The sequence below is a fragment of the Ceratotherium simum genome, chromosome 5 (assembly GCF_057802395.1).
Source record: "Ceratotherium simum simum isolate JZ-2026a chromosome 5, ASM5780239v1, whole genome shotgun sequence".
Classification (NCBI taxonomy): Eukaryota; Metazoa; Chordata; class Mammalia; order Perissodactyla; family Rhinocerotidae; genus Ceratotherium; species Ceratotherium simum.
In genome coordinates, this window is record NC_141904.1 from 83,848,586 (window position 1) to 83,868,884 (window position 20,299).

General features: G+C 46.8%; 2 protein-coding genes across 3 annotated transcripts in view; one reads left to right on the plus strand and one right to left on the minus strand.

Annotated features, from left to right (window-relative positions):
- Nucleotides 1-15,467, plus strand: part of TATDN2 (TatD DNase domain containing 2) — a 29,279-nt gene extending 13,812 nt beyond the window's left edge. The window contains exons 4-8 of one of the 2 annotated variants that reach the window (XR_001389683.2): nt 1,784-2,671; nt 6,838-6,965; nt 8,497-8,680; nt 8,882-8,979; nt 9,093-9,222. Coding sequence is in view for 1 of the 2 variants with exons in the window: in XM_014779611.2 (XP_014635097.1) it covers nt 1,784-2,671; nt 6,838-6,965; nt 8,497-8,680; nt 9,093-9,233 (1,341 nt within the window). In the remaining variant the exon portion in view is untranslated. Of the gene's footprint in view, nt 1-1,783; nt 2,672-6,837; nt 6,966-8,496; nt 8,681-8,881; nt 8,980-9,092; nt 9,269-9,432 lie in introns of those variants that run through there. The other variant, XM_014779611.2, reaches the window with a different exon arrangement.
- A 139-nt stretch (nt 15,468-15,606) lies between these two features.
- GHRL (ghrelin and obestatin prepropeptide) lies at nt 15,607-20,193 on the minus strand. Its single transcript, XM_004443598.3, has 4 exons — nt 19,989-20,193; nt 19,646-19,762; nt 16,395-16,503; nt 15,607-15,626 (listed from the first exon to the last, which is right to left on the minus strand). The coding sequence occupies exons 1-4, from the start codon at nt 20,094-20,096 to the stop codon at nt 15,607-15,609; spliced, it is 354 nt and encodes a 117-aa protein (XP_004443655.1). The 5' UTR covers nt 20,097-20,193.
- Nucleotides 20,194-20,299: the final 106 nt, after the last annotated feature.

Sequence of the window (20,299 nt, forward strand, 5' to 3'; positions counted from 1 at the left end):
AAAAAACATTTTATGGGAAATTTAAAACGTATTCAAAGTAAACAGACAAGTGTAATGAATCCCCCAGGTAGCCATTACCCAGCTTCAGGAGTTAGATTAAATTTTAAATATGCTGCAATTTAAGTTATGTTGCATTTTAGAAAAGATTCTTGCTTGGATATTTCTAGGATTCAGGAAAGGAGCAGTATTAGGGAAAAATCTACAGTGGGGAAAGTGTCAAATGGGAAATTTATAATTCTTTGGACTTATTGTTACCCACATTTGTTTCCTTTTGGAGTATTGATAGAGGTGTGGAAAATTAGTATAATCAATAGAAACAAAAATTTTTTGTTTCATTTTCAGGAGGTAATCATTTTATCCATACTGCTCTTTCATAGTGAATTTTTTGTTACATTGTATGAATTGTGTTTGCTTATAAAAATATTGTTAAGAAAAGAGCTCTGTAAGGTCTCTCTCTCAAGTCATCTGGTGCTTGTTGATATAGGTGGCTTCGTTAATGAGAAGAAACAAGGGCACTTAAGCACAGTTTGTTTTTTTTTCATAAGTTGAAATCTCTGTGTTTACATATTTTCAAACCTGATCTGTATCAAAATTACATGGAGAATTAAATACAGATTCCCTGGCCTCATTCTGGACCTGTTGAATTACAATACCTCAGTGTGGGGTGGGCCTTAAAAAGCTGTTTTTGAAAAGTTCTCTAGTGGTTCTCATGTGGAACTAATAAGTTCAAGAACCATTGCACCGTTCATTCTACAAACATTTATGAGCAAGCACTACATCCAGGCACTGTTCTGGGTGTTTGGGAGACATCAGTGAGGAAAATAAAAATTCCTGACCTCGTGGAACTTGGCTTCTAGCAGGGCTAAACTGATTTAACACAACGTGTAGTTGTTCCGGTTACTCTTGCTACCTAGTGGCATAAAATAACTGTTCTGTTTTGCTCTCAGTTTTGTGAGTCGAATTCAGAAAGGTCCAGACTGGGCAGGTCTTGCTGGGAGGGTGTCTCATGTGGTTTCATTCACGTGTTGGGAGGGCTGCAATCTGAAAGTTCAACAAGGCTGGACGTCCAAGATGTTCACTCACACGTCGGGCAGTTGATGCTGGCACCTACACATGACCTCTCTAGCATGGCGTCTTGGGTGGTCTCACTTCTTATATATGGTGGTTGGCTTCCCCGAGAGGAGCAAGCTGAGAGAACCAGAGGAAGCTATAAGGCTGTTCTGACCTAGCCTTGGAAGTTGCATAGTATCACTTTTTCTTTCTATTGGGTACAAGTAAGTCACTAGGTTGGCCCAGATCGAAGGGGAGAGGTCACAAACCCCGCCTTTCAATGGGAAGTAGTGTCAAAAAATTTGTGGACGTATCTTAAACCACCACAAATGTGTGGTTTTACATTTTGAACGTATTAGAGACATGTTGTTAGCAATGAGATGCTGGGCCCTGCTTTTCTCTAAAATCTCCAATACATAGTGTGTTTTCGGGAGCAGTTTTTCTCGAGCGGGCTCACTCAGAAAGGGAGTACAGGCAGAACATCCCCTTTAGGGATGGTGTTATGAGACCATGGTCACAAGTTGTTCCCTGAACCTGATATGACTGTTCATAGCTGTAACCTTTCTGGAAATTATAAGGAAACCAGGTGGCAAAGTGAGCTAATGGGCCAATGCAAAGCCTTCGCCACAGCCTGAAAAATAAGCCCGAGCTTATGTTCTGCAGATGACTGAGTATGGGAGGCTGTCTTTACGTAGGAAGGCTAACCCTTTGTTGTTTCTTTTCCTTTCTGCAGCCTAAAGAAAGGGAGGTGGTGATAGAGCACACCTCTTCAGGAAGTGACTGGTCCGATGTGGATGAGATCTCCACGGTCAGATTCTCTCAGGAGGAGCCTGTCTCGCTGAAACTCCCAGCAGTTCCAGAGCCTTCTACCTTCCCCACTGACTATGTCATGTACCCAGCTCATTTGTACAGTAGTCCTTGGTGTGACTACGCCAGCTTTTGGACCAGCAGTCCCAAGCCTTCTAGCTACCCCTCCGCGGGTGGCAGCAGCAGCAGCAATGACACATCGCAGGCTGGGAGGAGTAGCCGGGGCTTCCTGAGTGATTATTCTCCCAACTCTACGGTGAGCTCCCAAAACACCTCCAGAGACTTGGAGGCGACAGAGGAGGGCAGATCCCAGAATTCTCGTTCATTTCGTTTCTCCAGGAGCTCGGAAGAAGAGGTGAAGGAGAGAAGGACTTTCCAGGAGGAGATGCCACCACGTCCTTGCGGAGGACGTGCATCTAGCTCCCTGCCAAGGAGCCATCGGGAGCCAAGCCTAGAGGAGGGTTTCATCGATACCCATTGTCACTTGGACATGCTCTATTCCAAGTTGTCTTTCAAAGGGACCTTTACCAAGTTCAGAAAAATTTATAGCAGCTCCTTCCCTAAGGAATTTCAGGGCTGCATCTCTGACTTCTGTGATCCTCGGACACTGACAGATTGCCTGTGGGAGGAGCTGCTGAAAGAGGATCTGGTTTGGGGGGCCTTTGGCTGTCACCCTCATTTTGCACGTTACTACAGTGACATTCAAGAAAGAAATCTTTTGCAAGCCTTAAGGCACCCCAAAGCTGTGGCATTTGGGGAAATGGGCTTGGATTACTCTTACAAGTGCACCACGCCTGTCCCAGAGCAGCACAAGGTAATGAGGTTCTCTTTAGTTTGCTTATAGTTTTAATTCCTCTTTTAGTTGTTGAGACCAACAATAAGGGTTTCTCTACTTTTGGAACTAAAGAATTTAGAATCTCTAAAAATCTAATTGCTCTTATCCAGACTGTCTGGAGGTCATTTGTTAAATGCTTCACAAACTATATACAATCTTTCAGTTTTATTATGTAAGAGAGGGGGATACTTTGTGACTTCTTACGGCTAATGATATAAATGTCAAAACATTTGTTTTCCTTCCTTCTTGGGAAGCAACAAATTTTGTGTTTTTAATTAAGCAATTTATTTTTATTCTGATTTTAAAGTTAAGTATGCCCTTTGTAGAATGTTTGGAAATGCAAAAAGGTGTAAAGAAAATAATTTCCCATTCCACCAGAGATAACAACTATTACCATCTTAATATCTTTCCCTCCGCATATCTTTTTGAGCATGGAGATTTGGCAGTGTGAGAGTAGTTGTAGCGTTTCCATGGCAGTTTCTGATTTGGGAGGGAGCAGGACAAGAAGACCCTCCCACTCCATCACGGTCCGTGTTGCCAGGTTGAGTTTGTTGTATGCTGTCTTCCTGTTGACACCCGTTAGGGTCTGGGTCTGCATGCCCAGTATGCTCCAGGCCTTGGTGAGCAGATGCATGGATTCCAGCCTGAGCAGAATTGGGCATACCAGCTTACCCTTTTGGCACTGTCTCCGGCCCAGCTGGGTCAACCTCCATGGTGCACTGATGCTGTGCCCCATTGACACTAGCATCTGTGGTTAACTATGTGAACTGTTTAAGAGAAGGAATCTTTCAGAGCCACTGGTTTCTTAATTTTCCTTTGACCAAAGAGAGAAAGTTCATAGGTACCGGTGCTCTTCTGCTGAAGCAGGGGACTCCAGACCTATAGGTGATATAGGTTCTCATTTGAATACAGTTGTTCAAGACAGCCAATAAGCGTGCAAAGCTTGACACTTAATTTACACAAGAAACAACTTCAGATGTTCTGACCTTTCACATGAGTTTGCTAGGACCTGTTAAGGTTACTAAATTCGGAACAGGATGATTTCGACTTGAGGATCTACATTCAGACAAGTGGGTGGGATTTTGTTTGTGTGAATGTTTTCAGTTTTCGACTTTATCTAGTGAGTTTCTGTTAGAAATAGTGTTTCTGTTCAGAATTAGGTTTGTCTTGCACATTCGAACACCCTCTTGCCTGTCCAGAGTTCCTTTTCACTATTAGGACTAGGAAGCTTGCAATTTCTAGCTTGAGGTGGTAATTTATTAGCCAGAAGGGAATGGAAAAATAGCTAAATCTGAATACATAGGAAAAAATAGATTTTTATGAAAGTGAGACAAATATTTAATATTCTGCTTTCTCAACTGGTTTATGGCACAGAGCAGGTGTGGTATGGAAAGAGGAACAGTGCAGAAATGTATACGCTGAGGCAACTGGAAGGAGGGAGGGGAGTATTTAATTGTATAGCTGATGTTATTGAATGCCTATTCTGTGCCAGGAAATATGCTAAATATTTCAGAGTAACTTTTTCCTTTCTGATTATTTCCTTTTTCCTTTCCTTTCTAATTATAATGGTATCAGATCTGCATATAGAGGTAGATAGGGCATGCTGCACACCAGACTGAACTTGTTATAGCACAGGGTGATATATTCTTGGGGGTATGATTTGGCTTGGTCAGATGGAACTCAAGATGGGAAAATGGTGATTCAGAGGAAATAAATTGCTGGCAGGGGGAGGGCACGTGGCGGGGAGGAAGACAAAATATTTCTGTAGAACACTAGAGACTCCTCGCCTGGACGGAGGAAGTGGATGCCATGTTCTTGATCTAAATCTAAACTTCAGCACCGAAACGAGAAGTGGTGGTGACTAGCAACTGCGCTAGTCGGGCATCTGCGCCGAGGTGCATTTGCCTAAAAGCACAGTGGTTGGCAAGTTCTTGGTGTGTCCTGCTGAATATATTATCTTGCGAAGGGAAGAAGAAGAGCCTGTGGAAGGACCATATCTGGTCAAGTGATAGAGTGCCAGCTCTGGCTCGTTCTGACAGAGAGCTTGGGTTCTGTTACCTAATATTTTCTGAAAGGATTGGAAAATAGAGAAAACCAAAAGAATTGGGGGAAAAAAATCAGTAATTATCCTGCCACCCAGAGCAAACCACTGTTAACTTTCTCCTTGCTTATCTGTGTGTTCGTAGATTGAACTAGTGAACTTCCTATTTGACTCCTAAGACTCCTGAATAGTGTGTGTGTGAGTTGCTCACATCATCCAGTATGATTATCAGAATCTCCTGGTATCTGGTTTGAAAGCCAGGGAGAATGGACTGTCCTTCCCCGCCTGGGCTGGTTGAACCAGGCTGCTTCTGCCTCTATTTGTGTTTGACTGGAATTAATTCTTGAGGTGATGAGTATGCAAGAGCCTCCTGGGGCCACCCCCTGGAGACACTGATCAACTCTGGAATCCCCAGAAGTAATGGATCAGTGGGGACCCCAAGCATGTGCTGGGTGCACAGCTGGTCTGCACTTCATTCACTCCTGTTCTTTTTCAGCTGGGTTCCTGGGGAGGACAGAGGCTCTAGATAGCTCTAACCTAGCCACAAGTTACTGCTTCCAACGAATTCTTCCATCTTAACGTTTTCGAAATTCGGATGTGTTTTACAAAACATTATATTTTTATATTATTGTCCCTTGGAGAATTGCAAGGGACGATTGGTGTCTTGTCCTACAAGCTCCTGTCATAGAATCAAGGAAATGTGTGTTGTATATACATGCTTTTTAAAAAAGAAATTAGGAAATTAAAAAAAAAGTAATAGTTTTGAATGTTTGTTCCACTTTTGAAAATATTCCTGTTTCATTAAATATACTTTGAAAAACCTGTGTAATATTCTATCATAAGGCTATAGTAGTTTAACTACCCTAAGGAATAATTTTTTAGAAGCAGGAATTAAATGTTGGAATTAGAATCTCTTACAATCTCCTGCCTCTTTAGGGGTCCAGGGAGGGCAGATGTGTTGGAGAGGGGATCCAGCCAGCTGTAGATATTGGAACTAGCCTGTTTTTAAAGCCCCTGACGAGAATTCTGATTCTGGTTTCTATGGTGATTTTCCATTAGTTGAAAACACAGGTTCAACAAGAGTTACGTCAGAATTGGTATTGGCTCAGTACTGCTATTTTGAGAAGAGGTAGCACAAGTGTTAGACTTGAAAGTTTCATTCTCAGGTGAATATCATCTCACTCAAATTACCAAAACCATCTTATTATTTGATGTTAAAAATGCAAACATGAATTATATTCCACAGTTGAAAAAACTACTCATGGAAACATTAAGTTTAAGACGAGGTAATTTGTTTATAATGGGTTAATACTTTTGTTCTTTATTCTAAACCTGAAGTTGTTAGAGGAAGGAATAAGTTCTAGCCCTACTTGTTTCATTTAAATTATTAACAACATGCGTATTTTACTAATGAATATTTAGAAGTGGCTAGAGTTAAAAAAAAAGAAAGAAAAAAGAACGTAATATAGCTGTAGGTATTCACCTAGAAGGATATCTGATTTTGATTGAGTAAAGAAAGCAAGTTGCAGAAAAAAAATATATAATATTTATTCTTTCCACAAATATTTGAGCACCGTCTGAGAGCCAGGCGTTGTGCAGGGGGGTGTGTGTGTGTATGCAACCCTTTGCATAGGAAAAGATGTGGAAGGTGATTACCTCTTGGGAGTGGGAATAGAGGCGGGGGACAATGAGGGGAAGGACATCTAACTTGTACTTTGTATTTCTGGGTCCTGCCCTGCCCCTGCAACCCCAAATAAGCATTGCATAGTGGTTGCTGTGTGGACTGCCAGATGTGAATCGTAGCGCGACAGCTTACCAGCTGCAAGTTACTTGACCTCACTCGTGTCCTCAGTTTCTTTGACCGCATGAAGGGCTAACAGCAGTACTACCTCGGGGTGCTTGTGAGGATTACAGGTTCTAAGAGTGCTTTGAGCACTACCTGGCTCTGTATAAGCACTCAGTAAGTGTTAGCTATTATGCATTATATAGTTTAAAAATCGAGAATGAAAGACAGTGGGGGTGCCCATTAGACTGGATGTTCTGGAGGTGACAGAGTTCTGAAGTGGCCCTAATCCACAGGTGTTATCAATTTGTCTTCTCCCAGGTGTTTGAGAGACAGCTGCAGCTGGCCGTGTCTCTAAAGAAGCCCTTGGTGATCCACTGCCGAGAAGCTGACGAAGATCTGCTGGACATCATGAAAAAATTTGTGCCCTCGGACTACAAGATCCATAGGTTAGAAGGCGAGAGCTTCAGCGGGCAAATGAAATGAACACTTCGCTCTGTCTCGGACATTAGCTGGAAAAACGAAAACTCAGGAGAACATTGATAATATTATGTCTTTATGTAGTATCTTTTCTAAATATTAAGTATTAGGTTGAACCGTATGAAATTTCTGATATTCGACCATTTTTTACTTATAAAACAGCAACTTCATACGGTCTGAGCTAATACCCTAAATCACCAAGAAGGGGGCTTTTGTGACTCCCGTCCCAGGTGGCAGGCTGAAATGGAGTCTCAGTCCTTAGAGATGAGGACTGTTGATCTTGGGAGAGGCTGCTGTGGGGTCCAGTAACTTAGCACACAGAGAACATACCAGGGCACCTGAAAAGAAATTGTCTTCCTGTTTTGAATTTGAAAGGTCATTTCCCCCTGATTAAAGTCTAGGATGTGTTTTATCTGAATGGTGTCTAGGGGTTCTTAAGTTCAGTTTGGTAAACTCTGATCTCCTACTGTGTGCCTGGGCGTGTGCTCCTCGGCGTTGGCCTGGCTCAGGAGCACCCTAGAGGAGCTGTGGGGGACAGACGAGTCAGCTGGTGACTTCTGTAGAGAGTGTGGGGCTGAGGTGGGCGTAATGTGCTGTGGGAGCCAGAGGAGGTGCCATTAGCTTAGCTGGCTAGAAAGGGGTCAGGTGATGCCTGGGCTGGCTCTTTCAAGATGGGTGGGATGAGTTAACTGAAAAAACAAGGAATTGAGAACCCAAACCAGGTCTTGACAGGTGGCAGAACGTGGTGGCTGTCAGGCATCTAGGCTGCAGCCTTTCAGGTGCCCAAGCAGAGAGAATGAGGCCTCTGACCTCTGACTGTGGTAGCTCCCACTAGAGATGAGGCACAGTCACCAGGCCCTTCTGGGTGGCTTGGTTGGTTTTCCACTGTTTCATTTTGGGCTGACTTTGAAGGAATCTAATGGGTGGCAGGTAGACCAAGGCTAAGATGGCTTAACAAAGCGTTGTGAATGGAAGAAGCCCTGAATTTTATTGTTGACCAAAATACATTGCACTAAGAACATGAACAAGTAGCAAATTAAGAGAAAAAAAAATTCACTTGAAGTCCCACTGCCCAGTATTTTTCGTTTCCTTCCAGTTCATTTGACTACGTGGACATAATTTTTACCTATTATAGTTGTAATCTTAGAGGGGCCGCAATTTTTAATTCTGCTTCTCTTTCTGTGTTATGAGCATACCCTATCCCTGTATTGTTGCTGTGTGTTCTTCGTGGCGATCATTTCAAGTGGTTGTGTAGTATTCTGCAGTGTAAGGGATTGACTGGTGAGCGTCCTTCACCAGGCGTAATCTTGGGTCTCATGGTGTTGGAGCCAGCTCTTGTCTGTGTTTACTGTGGAGTCCTTCCCTTGGATGCGGTCTTTCCATTTCTGGAGATTTATCAACAGAAAATAACTTAAAAGGGGTAGTATGTCTAGAGGGAGTTGGGGGCTGCTGCAGAGGGGATTGTGAGAGAGCCCTGATCCGGAATTCTCTTCCTCCCAGGCATTGCTTCACCGGCAGCTACCCGGTCATCGAGCCCCTGTTGAAACACTTCCCCAACATGTCTGTGGGCTTCACGGCAGTACTGACTTACTCCTCTGCCTGGGAGGCCCGGGAAGCTCTGAAACAGATCCCACTGGAGAGAATCATCGTGGAAACTGATGCTCCCTACTTCCTGCCTCGACAGGTAGGGGTGTCTTCAGGCTGAGTTGAGGCACTGAGGAGAGAGAGTGGGGAGGTGGGCGGTCACCCCTACAAGGTTGGCAGGGCCAGATCCCCAGTGACTTCCAGGTCCCACCTTTGGCTGTGTAGATGTCTCCTCATTGTTGCTCTGCAGAACCAAAAGTCTAGGGGGCTGAGAAGCTGAAGGGTAACCACTCTCTTCCAGGCAGTGCAAAGCCCTACCCTGTAGAGGATAGTCCAAGGAAACGTGGGACCCCGCTCACCCAGAGCCCCCCATGACTAGGACTCTCCCTGCACCTGCAGGTAAAGGGGTCTCTACAGGGCAGCCCCAAAGAGGTCCTTGCTGGGGAGGGAGTTCTGTGTAATGGCTGTGCACAGAAGGCACAGTGATGTTCTGAATGCTTGATGTCTTCCAGGTTCCCAGAAGCCTCTGCCAGTATGCCCACCCAGGCCTGGCCTTGCATACGGTTCGAGAGATTGCCAGGGTCAAAGATCAGCCGCTCTCCCGTACTTTGGCCACTCTGCGTGAGAACACCAGTCGCCTCTACAACCTTTAAGCAGAGAGGGTGCAGTCAGGAGTCTCCCAGAAAAGGTCATAAAATTCACATTATATGTTTTTTAAAAATCAAGACAAAAATGTCTTTTGCTGCATTTTCTTAATGTAGAGAATGGAAACATAGAGTGAGCATTAAGCCTGATTTGTCTTGAGTGAACTTGGTTTGCAACCTTCTTCCTCTTCTCTTCCCAACCCTCCAGGACGACCAGCAGCCTGACGGAACATAGGCTGGCTTTGACCTCTGCCTGTGTCCCGGGTCAAGGATGTGTTTGGAGAGCCCATTGGAGTGGAGAAAACCAGGCAGGATGTTTTCCTTGAAACCTCATCATAAGGCTTCTGCTTCCAGCTGGGGGGTGGTGTGGGGTGGGGTGCAGTAGAGGGGGATTAGGGCTGGGTTTTGCCTCCTGGCCACAGTGCTCCAGGACAGTCAGTGAAGGAGAAAGTGGCTGATATAAGGGTGCAACAAGTTTGCTAATCCACATCCCTCTTTTCTGCAGCCTGTGTTTTTAACAGTCTGTGAATAAAGTCCCCCTCCTACTCGTCTAAGCATATGTGGGCGTGTAACTCGGTTCCTGGTTCTCAGTTCTAAAAATGAACTCCTAAGTGGGAAATCTCTGGGGGACATTCACTGGAGACTTGTCTCAGAGGTTTATTTTCCTGCAACCCATGAAGTCATCCCCCTTCCTTCCCTGGATAACTCTTCAATTTGGCTGTCACTGTTGCTGCATCAGCACAGGCGAAAGGACCTTGGCTGCTGGTCTCACTGGTTCCACTGCCATCAATATGGAGGGGCAGAGGAGTGATGGTTGTCCAGGGAAAGTCCTGGCAGATGGCGATCCTGACAGATTGGGGGACTCAAGGAAGAGGACTTCTTGAGGAAGAGGACCCCAAAGAAGATGTTCCCACTTACTGATGCCCCCAGGGCTGCAGCTCCGGTGTGTTAAACTAATAAGGGTCCACTGTGCAGCAGAAGCTACCTGCTAGTCTACTGTCAGGGAGTCCTAGCTGCCCTTTGCTCCATTTTTGCCCCCTTCTGGAACACTGGACCAAAAATATTCTTCTGTTTCATCCCATATAACAGCCCCTTGATTGCCCCCACCCAGGTTGAGAGGTAAACCAATTTAATTCTCCAAAGCTCTGCTGGGCCTGCTCAGCCATGTTCTATTGCCTATGCAGAACAAGGAGGCCTGGTGTCTATAAATTTCTCCCCTTCCTGGGGCTCTCCCTTGCCTTTGCCTCCTCTGTGTCTTTTCTCCATGTTGGAAGTGAGAGCCTCTTCTTTGACTTTTGAGAAGCTGGGTCATCTCAAGTTCTGAGCTGTTCCCTGCTCCCTGCTGGTGCCTTGTAAAAGTATATTCATTACAGGCCCCGGAAGGTTATAATGGTCACGGGTTAATTGTGAGGACACTGCACTTTGTCCAAAAGGATCCTTTACCCCAATCTCCCACAGTGAGAAGGCCACCCTGAGTCCCTTTGTCTGCTTCTTGGAAGCCAGTAGCTTAAGTTGTAAAATCCATCACTTATGCTGGATTCCTCTAGGTGTTTTTGGAAGGTGCGTTTGAACCTTGTAAACTAAAAGTGAATGGACTTAACATTTCAAATCTGATATTTCCGTCTTGCCCTGATACACAAGTTGTTGGCCAGGGAAGTAGGCCTTGATTCACTGTCGACTTTCCGTGGATCAGCTGTGTGTTGTTTGTGCCTCAGATTTGCCCATGTGGGGAATCGGGCCTTGTTCTCCTGCTTGCAAGATTTGGGGCACTGCAGAGTATTTTCAGGGTGCTTTATTGTCACCCAAATGAACTGCAGCATATCCATCTCCTTCACAACAAGCCCTACAAGTCAATACTGCCTGCGTGGGAAACCAACTAGTCCTGGGTTAGGATTAAAAGTGATGACTCAACAGATGTCTCTGAGCCTATGCAGTCTCCCTGCCAAGGTAAAGCACAGGTGCTATATACTTTTTTCTCTAGGATTTAGGATTATCATTTCTGTCCTGTTACACAGTGAAACTTTACCTGTGAGGGTGTGAAAGCTGGTGGGCATTGTTTTTGATTCAGTTTTTGGATGGCTGACTTGATTGTTTTCGCTGTGCTGCTGGAATGCCACTGTATCCCCCCAGCTTGGCCATCTCTTTCTGAAAATAAAGTGATGGATCTTCAGCCAACTCCCATGTTGTCCATGTTTGTTTAGATTTCTCATAATGATAACAATGGTTTAGTTGTTGGCCAGCTTTATAACCTGAGAATCCAAAGGTCTGGAGACATTCTCAAGTATGTATGTATGTGCCTCTCTGCACAATTAAACTGGAAATGAGAATGCATGGTACCTTCTTAAAAGTTCTGCTGCCTTTGTGCATTAACTTTCATTGCACTGCCTGGAGCTCAGATGCACTGCTGCTGCTTCGCCTTTGAAAAGTACATGGATGCCTTTCCTTTTCTCCAGGGCAATGCAGTAGGAGGAAGAAAAATGGAGTATATGGGGGTGTTGTTGATGAATCAGTTGTACTGTAGGCTTTGGAATGTGAACTCCTCTGATGCGTCTGGGTAAACTTGGGAGGAAATTCTGTTTCACTACTTGGAGTCAGTCCTCTTAATTTTGTACTAAGGTATTCTTGAACACAAGTGCACAAGCCAAAAGTAAACCTGTAAAAAGGAAGGCTCTGTTCCAAGAATGCTAAACAAACTCAAAATCTCGGTTGATTCTTCATCTTTGAGACACAGTTAGTGACTGTATTTTCAGCATATTCCTTCACTTTGTCTCAGTTCCTTTCCAGTTGAAAACAGTTGACTGCGTCCACTCAGTGATGGTCTATTTGTGGCTGAAAATCTGCTGCTCTTGGCTTTTCTGGTGTTTCCATCTTTCTGTATTAAGTTTGAGACCAATATTAATCATTTACTGTCAGCGTTTTCATTTTTGCTTCACTCATTTTTATAAAGTAAGGGCAAATGGCCACTGAAATACACGATGATTGAACAAACTCTGTGAAAAAAAAGATGGCAGAGAACTGTCAGTCAGTGGCCAGCCAGCCCTGTGATCACCGTAAATGCTCATTTCTCAGTGATCTTTGAAAGTGTATTCAGATTAGGAAAGGTAGCCAAGTGTGGGCCTTTGTTCTGTTGGCACACCGTCATAAGAGAATTTCTGAGCATGCACCTATAAATGTATAGTAAGTTAAATACATGTGCTACTATACTAATGTACTAGACATGTTAAAGCGGAAAATAAAAGTGTTTTTGAAGGAGAATTGTTTTCTCCAGCAAATATCTCACTCGCCCCAGGGGTAAATACACACTGCTTCAGAGAACCTTAAGTTAGTGGTATCATTGAATGATGCATGGAGGAGGAGGTTTAAGAAAGCTGACATAGGACTGTATGTGAAATGCTACATTTTCTCAAGTGTGTCCTGTTTCCTTTGATAAATTTTATTTCTGCCAATTGTTGACTTGAAATTGTTCTCATCCCACTCCAAGTTGACCCAGTGTATTATGAAGGAAAATGAAGAACAGAAACAAAAGAAATCCCTTGGATCCTAGGCAGTAGGGCCAGGGAAGTAACGTTGATTGACAGTAGAATATGAAAGAGCACAGACCCCGAGTACTACAGCTCTGAATATGAGTAGTCAGTGTATTTGCTATGTGACCTTGGAAGTTTACTTAATTTCTCTGAACTTGAGCTTTCTCTCTCTTATGTGGGCTTGTTGTGAAAATTAACTGAAATTACATTAATTACATGTAAGTCTTTAGAACTCAATGCCTGGTGCACAACAGGAATGCAGCAGATGACAGCTGTTAGAATAATTGAATGCCTACTATATGCCAGGTATCCACGTGGGAGATACTAGGTTCAGTCTTGACAGTAACCCAGGTGGGTGTTTTACATGTGAGGAGCCTGAGAAATTCAGTGTCTTGGTCTGGATCACACAGCTGGTATTCAAATTTGGGTCTGAGCCTAAAGCCCATAGCTTTCCACCACACCTTGCTGCCTGGCCCAGATGAGAGTGCCTGGTGTTGTATGAATGACCTAGGCAAGTAGGAGAGAATGCTTGTGAGTCCTCTGAGAGAGGAGTAAGCCCTGGTCTTTGCTAGAGGAAGCATCAGGTGACCAGCCTTGCCCCCCAGGGTGTTGCATGCATCCTCTCCCGAGCCCAGTTGGTGGCTGCTGCTTCACCGAGTTAGGAGCTGGTTTCCTGGACCACTTTGACCACCTGCGGGCGTTGGATCCTCCTCTCTAGCTATTGAGAAGAGGGCTGTGGGCATGGTTAGCGATGATCAGGGTTGCACCCCACTAAGCAATAGAACTGGGATGTGGCTCAGCTCCAGGACAGAATGTCGGTCTCGGCGTCAGTGCTAGGGAACTGGGTAGTAGGCGGCTGGCTATCTGGAGGTTGACGGGGGTCATTTCCCTCCTCTTCTGCTTCCTTTCTCTCTCTTCCCTCTCTTTCCCCACTTAGTTCATCTGTTCTCCAATACCTTAAATTCTTTTAACGGTGATAACACCTTCCAATCTATTATTACTGAGGCTTAGAGGCAGATGCTTTTGGAAGCAAAGACTCAGTGAACTAAGTCACTGTGTAGTCATATAGTCAGGTGTGTATATAGTCATCTGAGAGATAGAAGAGTATGTGTGTGGTCTGCCCAAGGGATGGACATGGAATTGACAACAGAGCTGAGGCTAGAGAGGTGGGGGAAGGTACGTCAAAGAGGAAACAGCCCCCCATCTGGCCAGGTCTGAATTTTCCTAAGAGTTATATGAGAGTCGACACCTGCTCTATGCCAGGTGGGGTAATGTGGCTCTGCAGTGTGCTGTGCTGCCTGAATAGGATCCTCTAATAGTTGCCTCTAACCAGCCCCGTGGCTTAGCGGTTAAGTGCGTGTGCTCCGCTGCTGGCAGCCCGGGTTCGGATCCCGGGCGTGCACCGACGCACCACCTCTCTGGCCACGCTGAGGCCGCGTCCCACATACAGCAACTAGAAGGATGTGCAACTATGACATACAACTATCTACTGGGGCTTTGGGGGGAAAATAAATAAATAAATAAAATTAATAGTTGCCTCTAAGCCACTTTATGTAAGCCATGTAATAGCCAGATGATCTTGTTAAAATGCAGATCCTGATATAGTAGGGTAGGGCCAGAGATTCTGCATTCCCAAGAGGCTCGCAGATGATGGTGACGTTCCATAGACCACATGCAGTTCCTTGATTAGGGATGGCAGTTGGGTTTCGGTGCACCTGCCAAGTCTGATCAATGGTTAGTGCCCATAGGGCTGTGCCTTAAGTGCCAGGTGGCCAGAATTTTACTGGAGAAGATATTTGGCTCCTAGAGCCTTCTGTGATAGAGGTTTTTCCAGAGTGTGGATATTACCCCAACTCTCTCTGCAGAGGGGTACCCTACAGGTGTCTGCATGGGCAGGTTGGCAGGGCTTATCTTTGGAGTCTCCCTGTTCTTTGCCTTTTCCTTTCCTTTGTGATTGACCTGTCTATTATCACCAGCTCTCAGTAATCAGTTCACATGTTTATGCTAAAGTGTAAATGACTGATAAGTGACATTCCTCCCAGAAAGACTGGTGTCTTCAGTGGACTTAAGTTGTAGAACCTAAGGATCAAGGCTCATTTCAGCTGTGAGCTGGAGTTGGATATGTTTTGGACACCTACCTGTATCAGTGAAGTAGCCAAGGCAATGGCCAGCCTTGTCCATATGAGACAGCATTTGCTTTGCCAGGCTTTATCAGTAGTGGACAAGGAGGAAGGAGAAGCAGTTATTTCAGCCCTGTCTAGCAGTGGCTAGTAGCCGTCGTTAGCACCCCACTTATGTATCACATAACTTCAAACTCATGCTTTGGCATTCCCAGCTTCCTATTCTGATCTTGAATGTCAATTCAATGGATGTTGGCTCTGATAATGTCACCTGAAGTTTCTTTGTCCAGACAGTCCTTGCTGATTGTTAGTAAGCTCTCAATGCAACTTTGATGCACTCAGGAGTCTGACGTTTAAGGAAACTGTCTTTCTGTCTTCCTCTCTTCCCTCTCTCCCCCTCCTCCTCCTGTCATACATTCCCCCAATAGTCTGTCTGCTTGTATGTGGATCTAATTTGGTTTTCTAAGCATGGACACCTGCCTTGCTGCGTATCCTTTTCTCTTACTATTGACCACAGACCATAGACCAAGAATTGTTTGTTTTCAGAGAAATGTAATATTTTCGTCTTTGGTGAAATAAATTCCCATTTTGAACATCCAGCATACAGTCTGAACATTTATTCACCTCCTAAGCTAGTGCCACTCAGAGCTGGGAGTTGTTGGAGGAGCAATCTGAAAGCCAGGTGAGCGCGTCTAAGGTTGGGCGGAAAAGAAAGAGGTGGGCCAGTCTTGTGGATGATCACTTGTCGGCCTGGTCCTCTGAAAAAAGCAAGAGGTCAAATCAAAATTCTGAGTCCGCCATCCTGCCAGCGCCATCAACGATGGCTTTTCTTGCAAAGTGGTGACATTGGAGGTGGTGTGTTGTAATGGGGGACAGCACTGGCCTTGGAGTATGGACTGTGCCTTAGGCGAGTGCCCTGAAAGCTCTGACTCGTGGTCTCCACATCTGCAGCGTGGAGAGTGCCGTCCTCCTGCCCTGGTTGGTGGGTAGAGGGGACGCAGTGTTGGTGAGGGAAGTGCTTTGCAGAGTGCAGTGTGTTTCTGGAGGCGGGTGTTTGCCTCCTGGATCAGGAAAAAGTTGAGTGGTTTCTTTTTATGTGGTAAGAGGGGCTTCAAAACAGAACCAAAACCCTTTGCTTAGCTGGTTGCGGAGCCGGTTCTGAGCGCGGTTACAGCACCAGTTCCTTTTATTTGTGAAGTAAGATTCTACAGTAAAGGTGCTCTAACATAACTCATTTTATGCTCTCACAGTGGGTGTTAGCTCCATTTTATGGTTCAGGAAGCTGGGATCCCTGGGGCCTCAAAGCTAGTTAATGTGCTAGTCCTCAAACAATGGTGCACTCTTTGAAGACACCAGCCCAGCCCACTTGCCTGGAGATACTGGGAAAGAGGAGTTAGAAGCTCTGTTTGAAAGGCAGGGGTGGGGGAAGAAAACTTCTCTTGTGTCACCCATTGGGTGACATTGGGGACTCACACTGGGGACTCCGAGGGAACTCTTGAATTGACCTGACCCAGGCAAGGACTTACCGTTGGCCTCTTCCCAAAGGATGTCCTGAAGAAACTTCCCCAGGGACTGGCTGTGCTGGTGGTACTGAGCCCCTGACAGCTTGATTCCAACATCAAAGGGGGCGTTGAACTAGGAGGGGGGACAGGGAGAACCCAGGAGGTGTCAGAGGTCACACCCTCCCACCCCTGCCCCAAACACACCCCCATCTCAAAGGAAGGCTCTCAGGGTCTCACCACAGGGGCAGGGAGGGAGAAGGGCCTGTGGGCCTGCAGGCACCACTGAGGGACAAGTTAGCCAGCTTGCTCTGCCTTTCTAGACCATTCTTCCCACCCCCACCATCTTTAGGAGACTTATCTTGCACTCTTTCCTTACCTCTAAGGAGGTTGCTGATAAAAAGAAAATGTGAGGTCCCCTAGATCAAGTTTCGGCTCCCTTGCAATTTGGGAAGACATAAGGTTGAAGTGCCAGTGGTAGAATTTCAGGCCCTGGCAGGGAGATTTGGGGGGTAGCGGGTCTACCCGGTGTACCTAGCGCTAGCCTGGGTGATGGTCTCTGACCCTCTGCTGCCACCACCTCTTTCTCCTTTCCTGAGCGTTCTTCCTCATGTACACAGGCCTTTCCTTGTTCCGTGGAAAATCCGACAGGAAGCTGGCCTTTTCCTGGAAAGATGCTCTGATCCAAGTCCTTTCTTCTTTCTCTGCCTCCATCTCTTCCCTTCTGCAGGGAGAGTGCCCCCATTTTCCCTACTTTCTCGTCATTCTCTGAGATGATTGACTGGTGCTAAAGCTTTGGGTAAATGGGAAAGAGCTCTGTTTGCAGCCACATCATTGTTTTCACCCCTTGAGAGCAGAGACCATGTCTCTGTTCATCCAGTAGCTGCCTTGGTACCTGGCCATATGGGTCACTAAGATGAATGAAGGAATCTTGGTGCTGAAGGGAGCCTAGGTCATTGGTCCTTCTGCCCCCTGCCCTCCAGACAGGAGGTGTTATCCTCATTTTCATATGAAGCAGCAGAGGCCCAGAGAGGTTAAATGACTTGTCTGAGGCCACAGAGGAAGTTGGTGGCCAAGGACTAGAGTGCAGGACCTCTAAGTCCCCCAGCCCTGGAACTCCTTCTAGTCCTGGTGCTGCAGTAACGCCCAGCGCGCAGCCCTCACCCTGGTCAGGCCCGGGCTAAGCGCCCTCCTCCCGCATTTTGTCAAGTCCTCGATACCTCCCTCCCAGGCAGGTACCACTATGATTTCTATTTTACAAATGAGCAAACATGCTCAGAGAAGTATTAAAACAACAAATAGCTGTTTGTTCCCTTTTTAAAATTTACCTTCCCCCCTTGTCTCTGCTGTGAAGGTGGAGTGAGTGGGGAATGACATGGTTGATTTTTTTAGGGAACTTGGGCCCTTCTCTTCCCTCCCTTCGGTAACTATTCGTTTTTCTTCCACCCCTGTGGCTAATGTGGGGTGGTCAGATCGCCCGAACAGACTTCTTAGGAACCACATGAGCACCTATCTGGGGACCTGGTGGCAGGGGCAGTTGAGAGGTGGCATGGCGGCTGTTGGGTGGGAGATCTGCTTCACGTCACCTGAAAAGGCCCCCTTGGCCTCAGTGCCTCATTTCTTCAGTGGAGGATGAGTGGGGTGGGGCGGGGGAATGGATAGGACTTGGTCTCAAAAGTCTTGCAGATCTGAAACTCAATTTTAGGAGGAAAACGTTTGGGGGGTGGGAGGGACCTGCGATGAGAGGGCTGGTACCCCAGGACGGGAGAGGTTTGAGGAGCACGTTCAGGGAGCTCCGAAGCCAGTGTTGCAGGCCTGCCGCCCCAGCACTTCCCAGACTTTTCAGACTTCTGGTTCTGGTTGAGGCGGGGTGGGCCATTTCGTCCAAGGCCAGCCTTAATGGAAACTGGAAACTTCCACTTGTCCCAGCCCTGCCTTGAGTCGTCAGCCACAGAAGTCTCTTCCCCTTCTGGCCTCATTTAGAGCTCTTCTGGCTGGGGTGAGTACCAGCCGGCTGGAGCAATCTAACTGGGAAATTTCCCTGGTTTTAGTTTAAGGATTTGCAGGCCATTGAGTGGGAATGTGGTGGGTTGGGAGTCTCACACATGGTGTGGAGGAAGTGCCTGAGAACACCTCTAGGTTCTGGTGAGGGTCAGAGGGAGTGTGGATTGGGGGGTTCATCCTTGACGGGAGAAGAGGCTGGTGGATAGGGAGAGGGAGGCCAAGGCAGGACCTACTGCAACTTCTTTGCTCCCAGGCCAGAAGAGACGAGCAAGAGGCTCTTCTAGGCCACTGTGCACTCTGTTTGCCAGACCAGTGAAGAGGAAGAGAGGGCTTGGGGACTGGAGTCAGCCCTGACCTGGAGTCGCACCTCTGCCACACCCTGGCTCTGGCACCTCAGGCAAGTGAGTGCACCTGTGTGAACTTCTGTTTCTCGTCTATAAAATGAGGGCAATAATATCAGCCTTACTTACCTCACAGGTTGTTGTTGAGAATCAACGATATGCAGTAAGGGTAATCACGGAGCACAGGCACAGCAGTATAATAATTGCCATTATGAAGTCCTTACTCCAGAGGAATTCTGGTTTGGCTGCATGGACGTGTATGTCACCACCTACACGCTTGTTGGAACCATTCCCTGAACCACAGCCGGCCTTTCAGGAAGCCTACATAGATACCCTATAAAATCCCTTTACTCCGTCCCCTCCGTTTATCTGTCTCCATTTAATAAGTCCTCCACTTCTCTCTCAACGTTTTCCCTGCCCCATGCAAGGTTTGTCAGAGCCAAAACAAGCCTGATTGGTCCCGTCCTCATTTACAGATGGGGTTCAGGGAGTGCTGGCCGCCAGAGCCAGGCTTGTGGGAGCTCGCCTCTCCAGGGTGCTATCTCGGAGTGCTCCAGCCCCAGGTGAGGTCTGAAAGGCCCCCGAGCCAACCGTAAAGTTCTTTGCAGGGATCACCTTCAGTCTATGACCAGCTGTTTCTTCCTGAGTGTGTTTATCTCTTGGTACCATATTTGCTGGCTCCCCTTTGAGATCACCTGGCGTCTGCTAGTGCCCCCTCTCCTCTGCTCAGGGCTCCTGTACATGCCCATCACTTGTAGCAAAGCAACTTCTCTCAGACATTTGCCTCTTGTAGAGCCCAGTGTGGAGTCAACTGTTTTCGTGCTATTTGATATTTCTTGAGTAGCTTGAAGTAGGTCCTTGTTCATAGCCATTCCCCTGCCCTCCCCTCATCCCCTCCACTGCCACAAAAGCATAAAACTCAGAGGGACCTACCTTGATCTCCAGCTCGTCCTCTGCTCCTTCCGCCTGACTTCCGTCTTCGGAGGGGAGCCAGCCTTCTAGAGCTCGGGGCTTCAGTTTGGCTGGCGGCTTCTTGGACTCCTTTCTGTGCTGGAAAGAGGAGGTGTTCTCTTTAGGGCCCATAGCCCCCATATCCTTCCAGAATCGGAGTGAGGCATGGGCCTATGGTCAGGCTCAGAGTCCTCCTTTGTGCTCTAGAAGGCTGAGGCCCAGAGAGGTTGAGCCACTTCCCGGGTCACCCAGCCGGCTGCCATGTGGCAGGGCTGAAACGAGATACCCCAGTTAGAATGTGAGGCTGTGTGGAGAGATGTCTCACCTGCACTTTCTGGTGTTCGGGGCTCAGGAAGCTGGAGCCCGCCATGGTCAAGTCCACCCAGAGCACGCTGAGGAGTAGCAGGCTGCGGATGGTCCCCAGGGAGGGCATGGCCTTAGCTGGGTGGGGACAGATGGGCCTGGAGGAGAGAGGGTCTGCAGGCAGTGTGCCCTCCCCTCCCCTCACTGTGCCTCAGGACTCACTCGGGTAGGAGCCCAGCAGACAGGCTGAGGGGACTTCAACCTGGGATCGTGACTCCTGAAGAAGCTCTTCCTTCCCCTGCGAGAGGGGCTCCCTCTGCCCCCTCCCCAAGG